General features: G+C 44.0%; 2 protein-coding genes across 2 annotated transcripts; both read right to left on the reverse strand.

The window, feature by feature from the left end:
• Positions 1–215: 215 nt before the first annotated feature.
• Positions 216–7,788, reverse strand: igf2b (insulin-like growth factor 2b). Its single transcript, XM_076170577.1, has 4 exons — positions 7,567–7,788; positions 6,442–6,592; positions 4,637–4,818; positions 216–3,187 (listed from the first exon to the last, which is right to left on the reverse strand). Exons 1-4 carry the CDS (start codon positions 7,639–7,641, stop codon positions 2,948–2,950), a joined length of 648 nt encoding a protein of 215 aa, XP_076026692.1. The 5' UTR covers positions 7,642–7,788; the 3' UTR covers positions 216–2,947.
• A 1,044-nt stretch (positions 7,789–8,832) lies between these two features.
• On the reverse strand, positions 8,833–15,239 carry th (tyrosine hydroxylase). The gene is made up of 13 exons (XM_076169432.1): positions 14,887–15,239; positions 13,948–14,151; positions 13,232–13,406; positions 13,039–13,127; positions 12,867–12,934; positions 12,707–12,757; positions 12,121–12,266; positions 11,873–12,008; positions 11,593–11,662; positions 11,428–11,484; positions 11,241–11,336; positions 11,012–11,145; positions 8,833–10,370 (listed from the first exon to the last, which is right to left on the reverse strand). The coding sequence occupies exons 1-13, from the start codon at positions 14,968–14,970 to the stop codon at positions 10,211–10,213; spliced, it is 1,470 nt and encodes a 489-aa protein (XP_076025547.1). The 5' UTR covers positions 14,971–15,239; the 3' UTR covers positions 8,833–10,210.
• Between the last annotated feature and the right edge of the window lie 2,007 nt (positions 15,240–17,246).

Genomic DNA, 17,246 nt, shown 5'->3' on the forward strand with positions numbered 1-17,246 from the left:
AAGACATAACCTTTTGGCTTGACACCAAAATATGGCGAGTATCCGTCAAGTCTCCATTTCATAGGGAGGAGGAAACTGTAATGTGGCACAGAATTACCTAGTCTGACACGGGCTTCAGTGGTTTGTCACAGAGAGCTGTATCATTGCGGCCAGGTACGGGTAACAACCTCAGCTGCCCTCCCACAACAAGATTATCACTTACACTCAGCAACCACTCCACATCTCCCCCAGAGAGCACGATGGGTTTTTTGTTGGGTTTTTTTTTCCTGAGTGCTTTGTCTGCTTCGAAATGGTTCAGCATAATAGCCCTTCATCAAATGCATAATGGATGGATGATTGGAAGATTGTGAGGGGTGACCAGGAGTCTAAAAAACCGTGCCCCCCCCCCCCCCCTCTCCGTCCTGCTTCATTGTAATATGGAAGCATACCGTGGATGCATAAGATCTGGGCATTGTCAGAGAGAGAGAGACAGAGACAGACAGAGAGCGAGGGAGAGAGAGAGTGGTGGACACTGAGGAGTTGGGCAATGACGTGCTCTCTACAGTGACCTGTTGTCGACCTTTGATAGTTACTAGCGTCATAGCAACATGATTACCTCCAATTAGAGCATTGACATAATGACTTGTTTCAGTCATATGGAAGCTTCCCTAAAAATACAACCAGCTGGACATCTGTGGTCACACAATCTAACCCAAATCAATGGCACTGGCACAAGGGCACAAAATGCTCCTTAGAAGATCATAGGACACCATGCACAATTACAAAGACATGATTTAATGAAAGATCATTCCCCCGCCATCAATACTAAAGTGGCTTCAAAACATAGTGGGTTGAGTACAATCAATGTTGAACAGTTATTATCCAATAATAAAGTCACTCATGGATGCTTTAACCCTGGCAGGCTTCTGGAAATCCATGCAGACCAACGTATGCAGAGTATGTGCCTATTTCTGTGACATAACATGCCTAAGCAATCCAGGCTATGCTGCTGTTAAAATATTAATTTAAAGTAACTATGGCAAATGAAAAGGAAAAAAAAAAAAAAAAAAGATATTATTTTTTGGTACAAAGCATCTACAAAAAAGCATTACAACTCCAATTGGAAAAAAGAGATCATACAAAATAAATTCGTCAGTTGAGCATCAGTGCTATGTATATTATTTGGACCAATTTTTTCAAATATATTTTTATAACAAAATAAATAATGCCTTTATACAGTGCCCTTATTTGTATTTCAACAAATAAACAAAAAAGCTTGGCGGCTCATTACGCAAGATACAGCTCAGACTAAAGGAAAATAACACAACATCCCTGGAAACTAATTATATATATCTATATTTATATATATAAATTTATATATATATTGATGTATATATATATATATATATATTCAAGTATTTGTTTTCAGGCAAAAGCATGTGAATACTACTGATATACAATAAAAATAAAATGTTAGTTGACATTATTGCTGTTTTTTTCCCTTTGAAATGAAATTTTGTGCCTTTTTTAGAACTGTAAAATAACATCAATAACAATAACCATGGAAACCAAAAAAAGAAAAAAATGCCTAACTTGCAAAACAGGAATGTCACGGTACCAGAAACTGACAGGGTTTTCCTTTTTTTTCCATTGAAACATTGATATGAAAAGAAAAAAAGACAAAATAAAATAGAATCATCATTATCCCACTCGCTCTATGTCCACGCCATGTCACTTCCTGTCCAGAGCAGCCTGCGAAGCCGTGGCAAACAGGAAGTACTGTCCCGTGCCACAACTATAGCACTGTCCCAATCCAGGCCGGGTCCACGGTGTCCCATTTGCGTCCCCACACTGCTCCCTGTGTCCGGGCGGCCTCAGAGGGAGACGGGAGTAAGTGGGACCGGGCTCTCTCGGGTCCCCTCTTTTGCCGCTTAAGCTGGCAAGCTAGTGATGAGCAGCCGCAAGCACTCACTGTGAGCCGAGACGCCAGCACAGCCTCATTCTTCTCTCAGTGACACTTCCCCCTTTTTACTGCCACTGCCAGGAGCTCCCCCATATCCTTGAATTTCCTTTTTCAAAGTCACACTTTCCTTAAAACGGAAAGTTTTAATATTCATTCAAAGAAAAAACGTGTTTTTCAACCTCTTCTTTGAGTCCATCCCCAAAGCTAGCACCATGACATTTTTTTTAAGCTACACGTTCATTGTTCATAAAAAAATAGTGCCATTTTTTTCTTTACTTTGACGTAATCCGTGGCAATGTGCAATTTTGCAGACTCTTTTCTGCTTTTTGTTTGTGATCAAAAGGTGCTGGAACAGGAATCTAATTTTACAAAATAATTCCTTACAGTGTGGAAGTCCCTTTATAGTTAGAGGTGCAAACTAATAAGAAAAAGAACTAACAGAGATTTTCTTTTTGCCTCAGGAAAGTGTTGTGGAATGGATTCTTTCATGCAAGCTGCTCTTCACTTTCTGTTGTCTTCCACAAGGACAAAAAAACATTCCGCAGGGTGTCCTCTTGACACTTGCAAACCACAGACCTCTTTCATCTTCTTTTCTCCCTTTCCTTTTCTCTTTTACTTAAGGATCCACCTGAATTGCATTCAGCCAAATTGTTAGCTTTTGTTCGTCATTTGTGTTTGTGCCTTTTGTGTCGGTGACTGAAAGACAGAGGGGGCGAAAGACTTCAGACGGGAAGAATGTGAAGGCATGTTTGTGTGCCAGAGGAGGGTGGGTGGGTGGGTGGCATTAGAAAAAAGGGGGCAGGGGGTCAAGAAGTAGTAAGATGGGAGCAGGGGTTGGGGGGGTGGGGGGGAGGTGGGAGGGGTTGGATTGGTGGACTCGGACAGGGCAGGGGAGGTCAAAGAGGACTGCCACAGAAATGACGTCAGAGACAAAGCTATAATCCCCTAGTCTTTTTTTTTCTCTCCCTCCAAACTCTTGTCTGTGCAAAGGGCTGGCAGCGGGGCTCATTTGTGGTTGACATAGTTGTCCGTGGTGAGCAGAATGGGAGGCAGTTTGCTGGGCAGGCTGATCAGGGGCCTGTGGAAGACCGCCTGCTCCTGAGCCTTGATATTCTCCTCCTGCCTCCGGAATTTTCTGGCCCTCAGGATGGCGGGGACACCCCTTCGGAGCCGCTGGGCCGCCTTCCTCTGCCACACCTCGTATTTGGAATACTTCACGGTCACATGTTGCTTCCTTGGGACTTCCTATTGTGGCGTACGGGGGGAAACAGTAAAGAAGAAAGGGAAAAGAGTGAGTCAGTTCATTAGGTACAACACAAGGGGCTTCTTACAATGCAGGAAAAGGCCTTGTTTACTTTAGGGAAAAAACATTTGGGCATGTTGGGCTGCTCAGATGGAAATCAAATGTCACTCTTCAACCACCCTGAGCGTCATAACAGGCTCGGCTCGCCTCCAGCCTGTCCTTGTTTTGGTTCTCCTCACTGAGAGAAGCCTTCAACAAGTGCTTAGTTCAGCCTCTTTAGCATGCAGTCAAAGGGAAGGGCGGTCACTCATACATATGAGGGACAAGTCATTGTTCAACCGGCGATCCACTTAACTGACGAACCTCCAGGGGCCGAATAAAATAACACCGAAAACACTTTGTCATTTTCAAAACCTCTTTTCTTACGCAACCCGGCTCTTTGAAATGGTCTTAGGCGTTGTGCTGTGAGAGCAGCAGAGAGTGAGAGAAAGTGGGAGTGGTAGTGACTGAGCTAGAATTTATGCGTGAGGAGCCAGTGCTCCATATGAATGGCTTGTTTTGGTGCTGCCACTTGAAGAGTGTTTATCCCCCTTCATTCACTCCAGGCCTGCTCAATAGGCTAAGAACAGCTGGTCATTGGAGCAGGCTGTACCCATCAACTCTCCTTGCCCAGACAAACTAGGGACATGTCCCAACTAATTCTCCCCTAGCAGAGCAGCCAGCAATCCCCTGCGTATGAAATCCCTCACTTTCCTCGCTGACATTTGCGACGTGCGCTCATTTGTTTACGTGGAGAGGAATCTCACCCCACCGAGAGAGGACAGGAAAACTCCCAAGTCACTGAGTCACGGTGATCTTTCTACCTTCACGTAAGAGACAGCTGAAGTGATTTGAAGAGGTTTGGAACGGAGCCACGGCTGTGACTAGTGACTGCAGGGGAGACTTGAAACGCTTTGATGGTTTCCTGCCTGTTTGGGACATATTTCAAAGAGGCTCTAATCGCCAGGTCATGTGTTATTGACCACGCAGATCAAAATGCATGACAGTTTTGGGGAGCTTAGTGTTCCGTGACTAATAATCACACACTCGGAACACACTGTTTTGTTACGGACCATCAGTCTTCACATTCTCACAGCCTCTCTCTCTCCCTCTCTCTCTCTCACACACACTCACTCTCGTGTTCCATGAGTCGGACTCTGCTCTAACATTTCCTGAAGAGAACGTGCTACTGTCTCCATGTTTTCCACAAAGGTCAGCACTTTGGTAACTGCTTACAGTTGAACATTTAAGAAGATAAACCTGCTCCGGTGCGGGTTGCAGTCTGTTCTCAACGCCGAGAGCATGAGGGTAAAGCACAGAGACACCAGAGACGAGGGGGGGACAGATAAGAGACGAGGACATGCGTTCTTTCCCATACTGGTTGTGTTGCTGTTGTTATTGTGGACACGCACCTGTTTTAGTGCGGGCATCACGGGTATGACCTGTAGAGAGGTGGCTGATACGTCCCTTTCGGACTTGGCTGGTTTGGCGCAGTACTGCTCCAGCAGGTTGAGGTCACAGCTACGGAAACAACATTCCTCCACGATCCCACGGTTCTGGGTGCGCCTGTTGGTACCCCTGCTGGTGGGCCTACCTGAGGAGAGACACAAGACACACAAAGGGATGAGGACGGGCTTGAAGAGTAACTACCTTTACCGATAAAAGCAAAAGACAACCAGCACCAGTGATGACTCTAAGGTTGTTTGATCCATCATGGCAGTCGCGGAACAAAGAGGATAAATGGGAAAATCAATGTATTGTTTGTAGAGGATAATCTGATAAGTGCTATCTGGAAGTCCTTTAATGAGTAAATACACAAGTAAACACGCTGAGCTGCAGACGCCAGAGTGAAAAAGGGAGTGATGGGCACAGACAGCTAGGCTCCCAGACTGACCTTTGGGTGAGCAAATACATAAAATCAGAACTCTTGTCTGACCTTGTTCTTTGCCATGTCAGCAGAGATAAAGAGGGGGGGGTGAGGACAGAGGGAGAGAGAGAGAGAGATACCTGGAAATCAGAGTAAGAGCTCAGCAGTGAAAGAGAGAAAGAGGTATAGAAGAATAAGGTGGGGGGTGGGGGGGTTAGCATGTAGCACAGGGGAACACTATCTGAGATCAATAAAGGCCTTGTTTGAAGTCCTGCACCCGACACAATGTTGAAGAAATCTCCTGAGAGGGGCAGACGAGATTTGATTGCAGGAGAAGGAATGTGAGAGAGAGAAAGAAAGAAAGGAAGGGGTGGTGGTGGGGAGCTCATCTACGTTGGCCCAAATTGGATAATGATCTTTCTGATTGGACAGAAGCTTCCGTGGCAGGCCGGACACAAAGAGACGGCCTGTCCGTCAAAGGCCACAGGCTGCAGGTAGCACAGCTAATACCTCCCTGAGAAAACAACCACACTGAGCTTTCTGCGGGGGGAAGAATGTAAAGTTGCATACGTGCAGCCAAACCAAGTCTCGCTCCACACTGCAGACTAAGCACTGTTTCCCAGGGCAGAGGCTTATCCAGCGGAGGATTAACAGCTACCACACAATCTATTCACGTAAAGCTTACTGCAATTTTCCATCATCATTACAATGGAAGCAATGATCAAAATTGATGTTAATGATCCTCCCTCCAACTGAGGACTTAACCTGGCAGCAAAAATACAGCAGCGGCCCTCCACCGGACTCGGGGGGCCGAAGCTGGGCCCCGGCCCCCCAAGCCCCCGGCCTGGGAACACTGGTGCTGAGGTGACTGGTATGCCTCTTGGGTTTGCTATTACTTTACTGGTAAACAAGCAGGCCTTTGTGTGTGCCACTGAGTCGTGTAAATGTGTGTATGTGTGTGTGTGTGCCTTCACAGCTCTGCAGGCCTTTCATATGCAATCAGAGGTATGAGCTGAAGGCAGAATACGCACACTCAGCACAGCAGCCAGGACAAGGTCTTGAGACACATAAGCGCACAGCTGTCTATAATCTCTGTGTGTGTCTCTCTCTCTTTCTCTCTCTCTCTCTGTGTCTGTGAGTGTGTGTGTGCGTGAGAAAGAAAAATACCAAACAGGCATACCACACAGCCACAGACTGAGAGATAAGTCTCAGCTATCCAAACAGATGTGAGCGAATGAGAAACAGAGAAAAGGAGAGAGAGACTCGAAAATAACCATATAAAAAAATCGCGCATCGACATTTTTTTTTCTACGCAACAACTAAAAAAGTCCTAAAGCTTAGGGGACTTACTGAAATAGAATCCTCTGTCTTCACACACAAACTGCAGCGCATCCACCAGCTCTCCCCCACACAACGTCTCTGCTGAGGCCATTTCCACCGCGTAGAGAGTCAGAGCCAGTGCGAACAGCAGCGCACGACTGGATGAAGACATCTTCTTGACCTGCAGGGGGAAGAGACAGCAAACGCAACACCATGCAGGGTTTAGAACACGCACACACATCGGTTCGATACATGTAGTTTTATACAAAGGAATAGTAAGACTGACGTCACATTATTCCCAGCGCTGTTGTTGCGGTGGGTTTGTCTGCTGTTGCATTCTGTGCGTAAAAACCAGGACGCGTCCTTCACTCATGAGGCGTTCAAGTGTTCCAAACGCGGGTCGTTCTCCGGGTTGCGAACCGAAAGCGCGACTATTGCTATTGCGTGAGAGAACCGGTGATGCCAAATTAGCAATTGTATCTTATCGCTTTCCCCCCCCCGTCGTTGTTGTTGCACCTGGGTGGGAGAAGTGCTTATTCTGGGGGGAAAAAAGTTGACAGTATCTCTGATCGGCCACACACACACACGCTCTTACACAACTCGAGAAGTTGCAAGACCGGCTGCTCGATCACCCCCCCTCCCCCCCCCCTCCCCCCGAAAAGCCAGACTCAGCATATATTTTCCCCTTGCTCACCCTGGAGTGAGCTCACTGACCCTCACGCCTACCGCCCCCTATCTGCCTTGCAACCACCCAGCTGTTTGCGCCAGCGAGTCCAGCGAACGGCGCACCATCCAGACAACAGCACCAACAACACAATAATCTACAATATTACACCGATCAACTCGGCTTTCTTCGGTGCCATCGAGGGTGACCTGTTGCACATTTGGCGCAAAAAGATCTCACCGCTGTCGGAGCTTATTTCACGCACGATGTGAACTTTCTCTCCAGCAAAGCATATCAAATTGATGTCCGATTGCTCTTAAAAATGAAAATGCACAAATAAAAGGATGCAGGCAACACATCTGCTGGAGCCGAAGCGGTTATTTCACTTAGAAAAGCAAGCGGATCGCGTTGCAAGGAGACAATCGCTCTTTTAAACGCGCGGAGCACAAGCAGAGAGCATAAAACAATGTGTTCCCTTTTTTTTTGGTTACCTTCATTCTGCTGTTCTCCGTTCTTCGGCAGGTGTGGCAAAGTGTGTGGTGTCCGAGTCTTTGCTGGGTCTCCATGGCAGATGGCAGTAGTCAAAAAACGTTGGGCGGTTATTTGGTTTTTTGGAGAGATTGCAGGTGAGTTAGTTTCCCAGTTGGTGAGGCGATGAAGAGATGATGAGTGGAAAGCTGTCCCAAAGACTAGGCGACAGGCAAAAGTTGAGAAGTGTTATATACCAAAACACGCCCCTTACACCCCCCTCCACCCCTCGCTCCTCCTCTTCGCGGATGGTAAAAAAAAAAAAAACTGGTCCATAGACGTTTAATGGAAAAGTGCTTAAAGGGAGAAGAGAGAGAGAAAGAGAGAGAGGGAGAGAGAGAGGGACAGGGAGAGAGAGAGAGAGATTTCCATAGGCATTTTCCACGTTTACGCACTGTAACCTACAATCACAATGTTTACACACAGGACACAAACTGAACAAGAATAGACGGAGGCTCCAAGACAAAATGTCAATGTCTCCGCCCTCCTGTAATTGAGATTTACATTTGGTAGGGAACCAGTCTGACCAAGATCCCCAACGGTTCTCCTCTGACTCAGGCACTGAGGTTGGTAAAGGGCATTTGGATCACGGGGGACAGTTGTTGTGTGATTGTGTGTGTGTGTGTGTGTGTGTGTGTGTGTGTGTGTGTGTGTGTGTGTGTGTGTATGTGTGTGTGTGTGTGTGTGATCCCAAAGTGAGGAGTTCATTTCCTCCCATCAGTGCAGCTAAATGTTCAACATAAAATGAAATTATTACTGGGATGAGCAAACACATCTTGTAATTTGGGTCGAGGATGATGAATCACAAGTGATAAAAATCAAAGGTATCAGAACCTGAGATCATCATGAAATCAGCATCAAATAATGAAGGGAGGAGGGGTAGGTGGGGGAGGTTGAGGAAGGGAGGTGATAAGAAACAGATGTGGGGCCGGAATATAAATTTTGTTGCTCACACATTGCAAATTACTAATTAATACATCACCCATACACCCCGGGTGAAGCCTCACTATCCTTTCACAGAGTGGAACCTCACACAGATGTTACACAGCAGACAAAGGAGCTACAGAAATCAAGCTGGAAAATCAGATTTTACATATAGGAAAGCACTAAAAAAAATGTTTTTCTTTACTAAATTGTATGAGGGTTCCCTTATATGATTATAGATTGAGTCAGAGGAAAGGTTTGGATATGTCTTTAGACTGACACCTAGTGGCGATCTGCGGAATCTCACTCTCCGCTCTTGCAGTTGGTTTGAGGCTCTGCCCTTTTTGGGGTGTGGATCCTTCTGTGAAAACACATTTAGCAACAAGAATATACACTCATGACACATTAGTAACAATTACACGCTTGTTTTAACACACATACATGACTATTGTGGATCTTTGTGGTAAGGATTGGAGCGTGTCTCCCTCAGGTGCTGCTCATAAACAGCTGCTCTACTGTTTCTGTAGTGAATGTGAGTAATGCAATGTCTGATTTTAATGTAATAGGCTAAAATGGACTCTGCTGTAAATTCCCAGCTGAGGAAGGCACCTCTTACTAGACTGCGACCTCTTGTGGCAGATAAATGTAAATGTGATTTAAATGAACATTATTTCACAGATCATCTTATAGAAAGGTACAACTTGTTATCAGTTTAATTTTAAAATGTGAGAGAGGCGTTGATTCAGTTCCATGATCATTTTTCTAAAGCTTTTGACTCAATAATATTTACCTACACACCCTTTTACCCACACAATAGCTATTTAATATCACAAATTCCTGACTGACACAGTGTCAACAAACATTAGACACTCAACATTATAAGCGTCACAAAAGCAGGATAGTTGAATAGGGCTGTATTAGATTATACACAGATCTGTAACCCTGTGAAATGTAACACTTTCAATTATAACTGATTTCTAGATATGTTAAGAATCATTGTTTTGATAGTTGTATGTCTATAATGTTTAGATCTCCTAAATGATGAAAAACCGGACAGAAAAGTTGTTGCTCTTTTGTGATAGTTTATTTCGGTAGTTGTGTTGGTAGAAGCACTAATCAGCATTACATGGAAAGTTTGTTTTGTTATTTATTTCATTCTTCTTTTACATTGTAAGATGTAAACAAATGGCAAACAAGATGCAATACTCAAATACCAAATGTATCCATTTGAAAAATAAAGTTTTACATAGCAGGAATATGGTTAATCTAAATAAAATAATTCATATTATATGATTTACATATACAGTTTTGTCTTCCATATAACAGCAATTTCCTTTGTTTTCAAAATAAGCATTTCCTTCAGATACATTCATAATCACAATGCCCTCTAATGGGGTTTGGCTTTGACATTTTAAACAATAAAGGTTCACTTTTAATTTAAATTTCTTCACATTACAAAAACAAACAAATGATTTCACAACCAGTTTTGGAAACTTTCGGCACTGTGTACTGAGGTTTTAATGGTTTAGATCGAGTCCGTCAACCTGCCCTCCATTACGATTCCACAACTCATCATTAACAGAATAACACTGTAATACAGCACAGAAAGATGATCGCAGGTCAGACAACACAGAGCAGCAGCACAGAGCACATCAGCAGGAGGGGTCACAGACTCTGGTGTCATCAGGACAAAACCCCCAGTGCGTCTGTAAGCACCTTCAGCTCGTCCTTCACACTTTCCAGGCATCCTTGGATCTTCAGGGGGCTGTCCAGGACCTCCACGCTGCTGGTGAACGGGTCGAACCTCACAGAGAACGGACGTCTGATACCAGCCACGAACCCTCTGATCAAAGTGTGCAAAATAGACAATCAGTCAACAAATCAATCAGTAAAGAGTCTGTAAGATGAAGTGGAAGTTCCCCTGATATTTGGCCAAATTTCTCTATGAGTAGTTTGGCTTCCCATGCTCCCATTTTCTTTCAGTAGACTCTATACTTTCTGACACTGAATTGTCCTGCTTTCATCTGCACCACAGGAAGACAAGCGTGTGTACATTGATATCTATAATGCCACGTTTACTCAGCCTTAACCAACATTCCCACGCTGATATTTGTCATCCCGTATGGCAGAGATATCATCTGCTGTATCCTACAAGAGACCAAATACTGTCAAAACACTCACGAAAGCTACTTGTTTTGCAGGGCAACAGTTGAACTGTTTGCCAAGTCAAACTGCAGCGTTTTGCCACAGTAAGAAGGAGTCCATTAGTAACAGCTGTCTTCTGGCTGCTATGGCTGACCTACAAAAGTTTGTGGCCTCGGGGGTTGGCTGGCTGTTCTATGACCTTGTCCTTACATAACCCCTCTTGCAGTTTTCTTCCGCAGTCTCTTTCTTATTAAACTTTCTCTCTTTCTTTTGTCTTTCTGTAAGTTCTTGGGAACTTTCTTTGTGCGCGTGCAAACACACAAGCGTGTGACGCCGTACCTGAGTTTCTCTTTAGCGTTTGAAAAGCTCTCAGAAACAAAGTAGACAGACTGGTATGCCTGGTCCTGATAGGGCTGCACTGCGGCGGCCTCTGGATCAAACTCTCTAACCTCTGGTTCGTCTGACAGAGAGTGCTTGATGGGAGAGAAAGAGAGAGGGGGAGATTCAGCTGGCTGTTGTATTTATTGTCGAGGAGGAGTGAGAGTTAGGTAGAGAGGAGAGAACACACCAGTAGCTCGCCGTATGAGGAGAGAAGTCCAGCTCCGTACGCCTTCACCTCACCATTCTGCTTACATAAGCCAAACTCAACTGTGAACCAGTACAGCTGACAGGGAAACACAAACAAACAGAGTGTGAGAAGATGCACTCACGTTTCACATTACATATGATTCAGTATCGGAGGGAAAGATACTTACAGTGGACAGTTTCTCAATATCCTCCTCTGAAGCCCCCAGTGAGGCCAGACCAATGTTCTGCAGCAAACAAATGAGTTACTTTGACCAGAACATAAGAGCACAGCACAGAGAATGACATGTAAGTCTGCAAGCTCCTCAGTTAAATTGCACTGATCTCATCCTCACCTGTGAAAACTGAGCAAAAGTCCTATCTGCCAGCATGGGGACGTGACCCAACAGCTCATGGACACAGTCGCTAAAGATAGAAAGGCAGAGAGAGGGAAAGAGAGTGTGACACATAAGGGAAGATGATTATTGAGGAAGGAAAATTGGAATTAAGCTTGTGTTTTGTATTTTACTTAGGCAACATGGAGGTTTACATAATGGAATAGCAGATTTGGGCTGAGGGACAGTTAAAAACAATAATTGGAGGCTTTATGACTGGAGGAGTTCCAGGCGTACTCACGGTTCTGGGGAGTGCATAGGAGAGGAGGGGTGGCGAATGTACTGCGTGCACTGGAACACCCGGAACGCGAGACTGGCCAGGAAATCTCGAGCCGAGAGTAAACCTGCCACTGGACGCAACAGGAACCCTGTACGCTCTGAGTGTGTGTGTGTGACAGAGAAAGACAATCAAAGCTTGCAGTGATGGATACACTGTTGAACTCTGTACACAATCAATGTTCCCTCCATAATTCCTCCTCCCCTTCTTGCCTTTGAGGAAGTGAGACACATCTTCCAACTGAGGAATGTTGTCTGGACTGTACCCACTATGCCGTTCCAGCAAGTGGAAGGCCTCCAGGTGTTCAGTGCAGGCATGGGTGCTGTACAAATCCCTCAGGGTTGTGTAGACTTCCCTCCTAAAGATGGAATTGCGAAAGGTTTTGTTTTATATCCTTAAAAAAAGTCTAAAATGCAGCAACACTGAACGCTTCAATAATGATCCAACAATACATTTAAGCATTACGTATAAAAGTGACAGGGGATCAGAAAGGCACACAAACTATTCAACTTTTAAATTATTCATGTAAGATAATATTTAATAGTAGAATACTTGTTATGCTCAGACGGGCTGAAGTCTGCTGTGAAAGAATTCTCCACCTGTCACTAATTTACCAAACACCCATGAAAGGCAAACCATGCCTGGCTGAGTCACCGGCGCTAGGAAACTGACTCAGTGGGAGAAAGAATGCACACACTGATGTTTCATGTTATAAAACTTTAAACAGTATATGAACTGATGATGGAGAGTTCAAATCAAACGCCTATACAATGATTTCAATAAGTAAGGGGCTCTTACCATGTGCCGATTTCCTCTTCTGTGTATTGCACTCTGGGTATTTTCTCCCCTCTGAGAACAAAAACATTCAAATTACGACTGAATATCAGCAGTATTGAAGTAACATACATTTTCCTTTTTGCTGACTGAGCACCATTAAATCAGATGCAATGTATCTCACTGTCTGTATTTGAAGGCGATGTCCCCGATCATCTTCCTCCTCTGCCTGTAGGCCATGTCCGAGTAGCCCTGCGCCACACAATCGTATCAACCACTGCAGTAACATTGCATACGGCCAAGTAATATGAATTTCATCTAATCATACTAGACTACTGGTGAAGTAAAGTACTCACAGGATGGTCATGATCTAAGTCTGGATCATATTTCGTGACCAGATGATGACATCTGTCCAAATCTGCAATTTTCTTTGGAAACCAATGAACTAGTGCATCAAAGGGGTGAAAGGAAACAGGCAAATCCAGTTACTCTCATTTTGTTATTTCATCTGCAATTGACAGGATATGTGTCCAAACAAAAGGGCTTTACCTCTGACTTCTTTGGTGGTTTTAACGTCCTCTGCGTTCCTTTTAATGGAGCTGACGAGGGTGCCGACGTCGGAGAGGTGCACCTCACAGCGGACACAGTACTCCAGGCTCTCCAGGTTGTCCTTAGGCTTCCTGCACGGCCGCGTCTCCAAATGTTGAATCTTGGCTTCGAATGTCTGATGAGTTGCAGTGAAAGTAAAAAATAAAGGTTGGTGGCATACAATTTCTGCTTAATTCCGGGGAAAGACTGAAGACATCATGTATCTCTAATACAGTATGTCTCATATCATATGTACAGGGAAATGGAAGTCTGCTGCTGTCTTCTTTACACAGAAAGGATTTTAATCTGATTCTGTCCAATTGTAAACTTCACAGATATAAGGTACATATAGGAGCAATGGTATTGATGATTGCAGTAATTTTGGAATTAAAATTACACTGAAAGGAGCCGTAGACAATGATGGTATTGGTTAATACAGTTAATACAGTTTTAGACACATCAAACCCATTGGTTAAGATTAAGTGTGTGCCATTCGTCTTATAGATTTGCTGGCGTTGTCATGGTCACAATTTGCAAGGACTGTAAGTTTGTCTCCCAAATACAATAACATTACAAAAAAACATGTTCTTCAAACCTGAGTGTGTGTGAGTGTGCAGTGAGCAGATGGATGATGATGATGATGACGATGATGATGATAATGATGATGATGATGGTACCTCGAACACTTTGAGGGTCCGTGACAGCGCGGTGCTCTTGGAGGTCCGCAGGGTGAAGAAGAGGTTGAGCAGCGCCTTCCCGTCCTCTTCCTCGAACACGATCTGCTCGCTGGCCTCCGCCGCTTCGGCCGCAGCTACAGCAGCTTCTCGCTCTTTACGCGCATCTTCGATTAAACTTTGCCGTCTACCCAACATCCTTTGGGACTGTGGAGAGAAAGAAGCAGTCCAGTTTAGAGCGAATGTTGTATTTCAACTACTTAAAGGGTCACTGGTATGTGTGTGTGTGTGGGTGTGTGTTTATAAAGAGAGAGACCATTGTGGTGATATTTTAAGGTGGAATGTGTGAATTGTGGAGCAAACATAAGGAAAAACCTATTAAGTGCATTATTATATTATATTTTATATTACATTATATTATATTAAGTGTTTGGGTATTAGAATGATTGTGCTCTGTATTTCTTTGAATTTCTCCGAAAATTTGAAACTTTATTCGCGTAATATTTCGACTATTTTCTCGAAACATTACTTGTTTTCGAACTCTTTTTTTTTTTTAAACAAAACAGTGGCCCCACACAACAACATGTGGTTTTGGATAAATAAACAGGAACGCTTATCTCCAAATTCGTACCCAGACAGCAATGACGTCACCTTACACTGCACAGCACTATAACCCAGTAGGAAATGTACTACGGTATATATTTAGCCAAGCCGTCTTTCAATTGCTAACCACGTTTTCCGTTAATGTATATGATCTGCTGCGCACCAGGCACCGCCGCTGCGTAATGGCCACCTCGTAAAGTCTCCGTGCGTAATACTGCATCTTTGAACTCCTTTTCCCTCTGAAGTCATGACGGCAGAGTAAGTTAGTTAGTTACACGGTGCGGAAAACATGATCAACAGATGTACAGATGTATAAGCGGCCCTTGTTCTGGTTCTTACCGTGACAGAGTCCGACCTCTCCAGCTCGGATGCTGCCCTGCGGATGCTCTTAGTGGAGGAAGAGGAGCTGCTGGAAATGGGCATCTTGAGGAAGCGGATAGACTCTGTTGTGTGGCTGGCTTCTTCTTCTTTTTCGTCAAAGTGTGAATGTGTGTCGCTGTAGTTGTTCTCCCGGGTCGTGCTGTGCGCTACAGAGCTGTTTCTTCTTCTTCGTTTTTTTCAGACGCTCAGGTTTCCTCTTTTTATGGAGCCATTTGTTGAATCGTTTCTGACGTCAAACACACGTTTATCAATAAACGCGCTGCATGTAAGGAAAGCGGAAACTGGTCCACCTCCAGTTAAGCCCCACTCACTTTACAGCACGCTGGTAGGAGCTGTGGGGAAAAGAAAGTTCATTTTCCAGTCCAATTTTAGAGCTTAGGGGATGGAGCCCTTTGGCAAGGCAGAGAGTGAAGTCTAATAATAACCCAGTAAGATGCTGGGCTATACTGGAAGTGACCCAGCATCTACTGGAGTAGTGTCAAAGCACACACATCCACTGATAACACACTGATCCTGCAATTGGTATGTATACCCTATTTCCCTGAGTCCAGAAATACACACACACACACACTTAGACACATAGATAAGCAGCAGTGTTTTAAAAGCAATTTGCAGGGATTGGAGAATTGGCATTAAAAATGTGATTATGTCTTTGTTCGGCAGCTGCCGTAGCTTTTTAAGTGAGACTTGAGAAAAGACCATGACAATAGTCTCGCTTTGTTTTTAAGATGATATTAGGCTGATTTTGTAATTGAGTGTTTGTGGTGTCATGGAAATGATTTGTCTGATGGTGAATTAAGAATTTGTGTCGATCATAACCTTTGTGATAACATTTGTAACAACAGACATTTGTGTAAGAAGGTTAGTGCTTCAAAAATTTACAATAAAAATGTGTCCAGATTAATACTAATTATAATAATGTGGTGATTATTACAAATCACTTGTCTTCTTCTCATCCTTCTTGTTGTAATTCCTCACAGATGTATATGAAACCCTGACAGCTTAAAATGGTGAGATGTAAATCTGAATTGTTCCGTCTGCTTTGACTTGATTTAATTGGTGCTACAGGATGTGACATGGAACAAGTCATTTGTTTTTACCCCAAGAGGAAAAACATCCACCAGATGGTAAAACAGAATCAGGACAGACTTACGAAATAAACGTTACTTTTGCCTTCTGTTTCTGCTTTTTCCTGCTGTAATTCAAACATATCATGCTTGAAATATGGACCCACTAGTACTTGATAGAACATGACTTGATCACAGGGCTTGGCCTTACGTAAAGGTTAGACCACAGAAAAGTCAACTGTGGAAAATTAAGTCACTTTATCAGCTCAATCCAATCTCCACAGCGCCACAGAAATTTGATTTTGAGCAGTGGAGGAAAAAAAAGAGAGAAACACAACCGGCAGGAGAGAGAGCAACACGTTGTTTTCCTATTTTGTTCCTTACCTCAGCAACAACCACATCAAGTGAATTTGTACCGTTTATGGCTAAAGGCTTTGGTGGTTAACATGATTGTGAAGTGATCTACGGTGCCCGGAGGCGAGGGGAGGTAAAGCGATTATCCGGAGACCTTTGGCCACATGCTGCCACAGCCTGCACAGCCTTGGTGCAGGGAAGTAATGGACCCTAGTGTGACGCTTCCCCCCCCCCCAACCTGAACACACAGCAGGGAAATGCTAAAGAGCACTGTACTGACCTGGGGCACAGATGACGGCAGACGCTTCCTTTATTGGGGGGGAGAGAGAGACTGAGCGTAAAGGACAGGAGATAAAGCAAACTGACATTAAGACATAAACCGCATTTCCATGTTGTTTAAGCCTATTTTCTGCAATTTAATATGGTATTCTCTTCAGTATTATCTTGCCCTTTGTTGGAAGTGGTATGACATAAAAGGATGAGCCTCAGGCAAGAGAATGACATTTATTCAGAGGTTTGAACAATAATTATCTTTCTGGATTGCCCTTCACGTGTAATATTCAATTAAAGAAAAACTGTAAAACTGGCTGCAGGGTAATTTATGTGATGTGTCCGACAGATAATGAATTTGTATTGTTTCAGCTAAATTTGGCATACACACACACACACACACACACACACACACACACACACACACACACACACACACACACACACACACATCTCTCCCAGCAAAAAAGTGTGCATTTGTTGTGAAATGTAATATTCTTATTAAGTGAGTTCAGGAACAAAAACATAAAACAGCAATTGTATTAAAAAACCACAAGAGACTTAATGAGTGGGCTGTAGCTCAGGGTTTGTCCAGGAAGAGCAGAGGAGCTACTGGCTGGATCAGGA

This window comes from Genypterus blacodes, unplaced genomic scaffold (genome assembly GCF_046128005.1).
Source record: "Genypterus blacodes isolate CSIRO-AG114 ecotype Tasmania unplaced genomic scaffold, CSIRO-AGI_Gbla_v1 ptg000015l_1, whole genome shotgun sequence".
Lineage (NCBI taxonomy): Eukaryota > Metazoa > Chordata > Actinopteri > Ophidiiformes > Ophidiidae > Genypterus > Genypterus blacodes.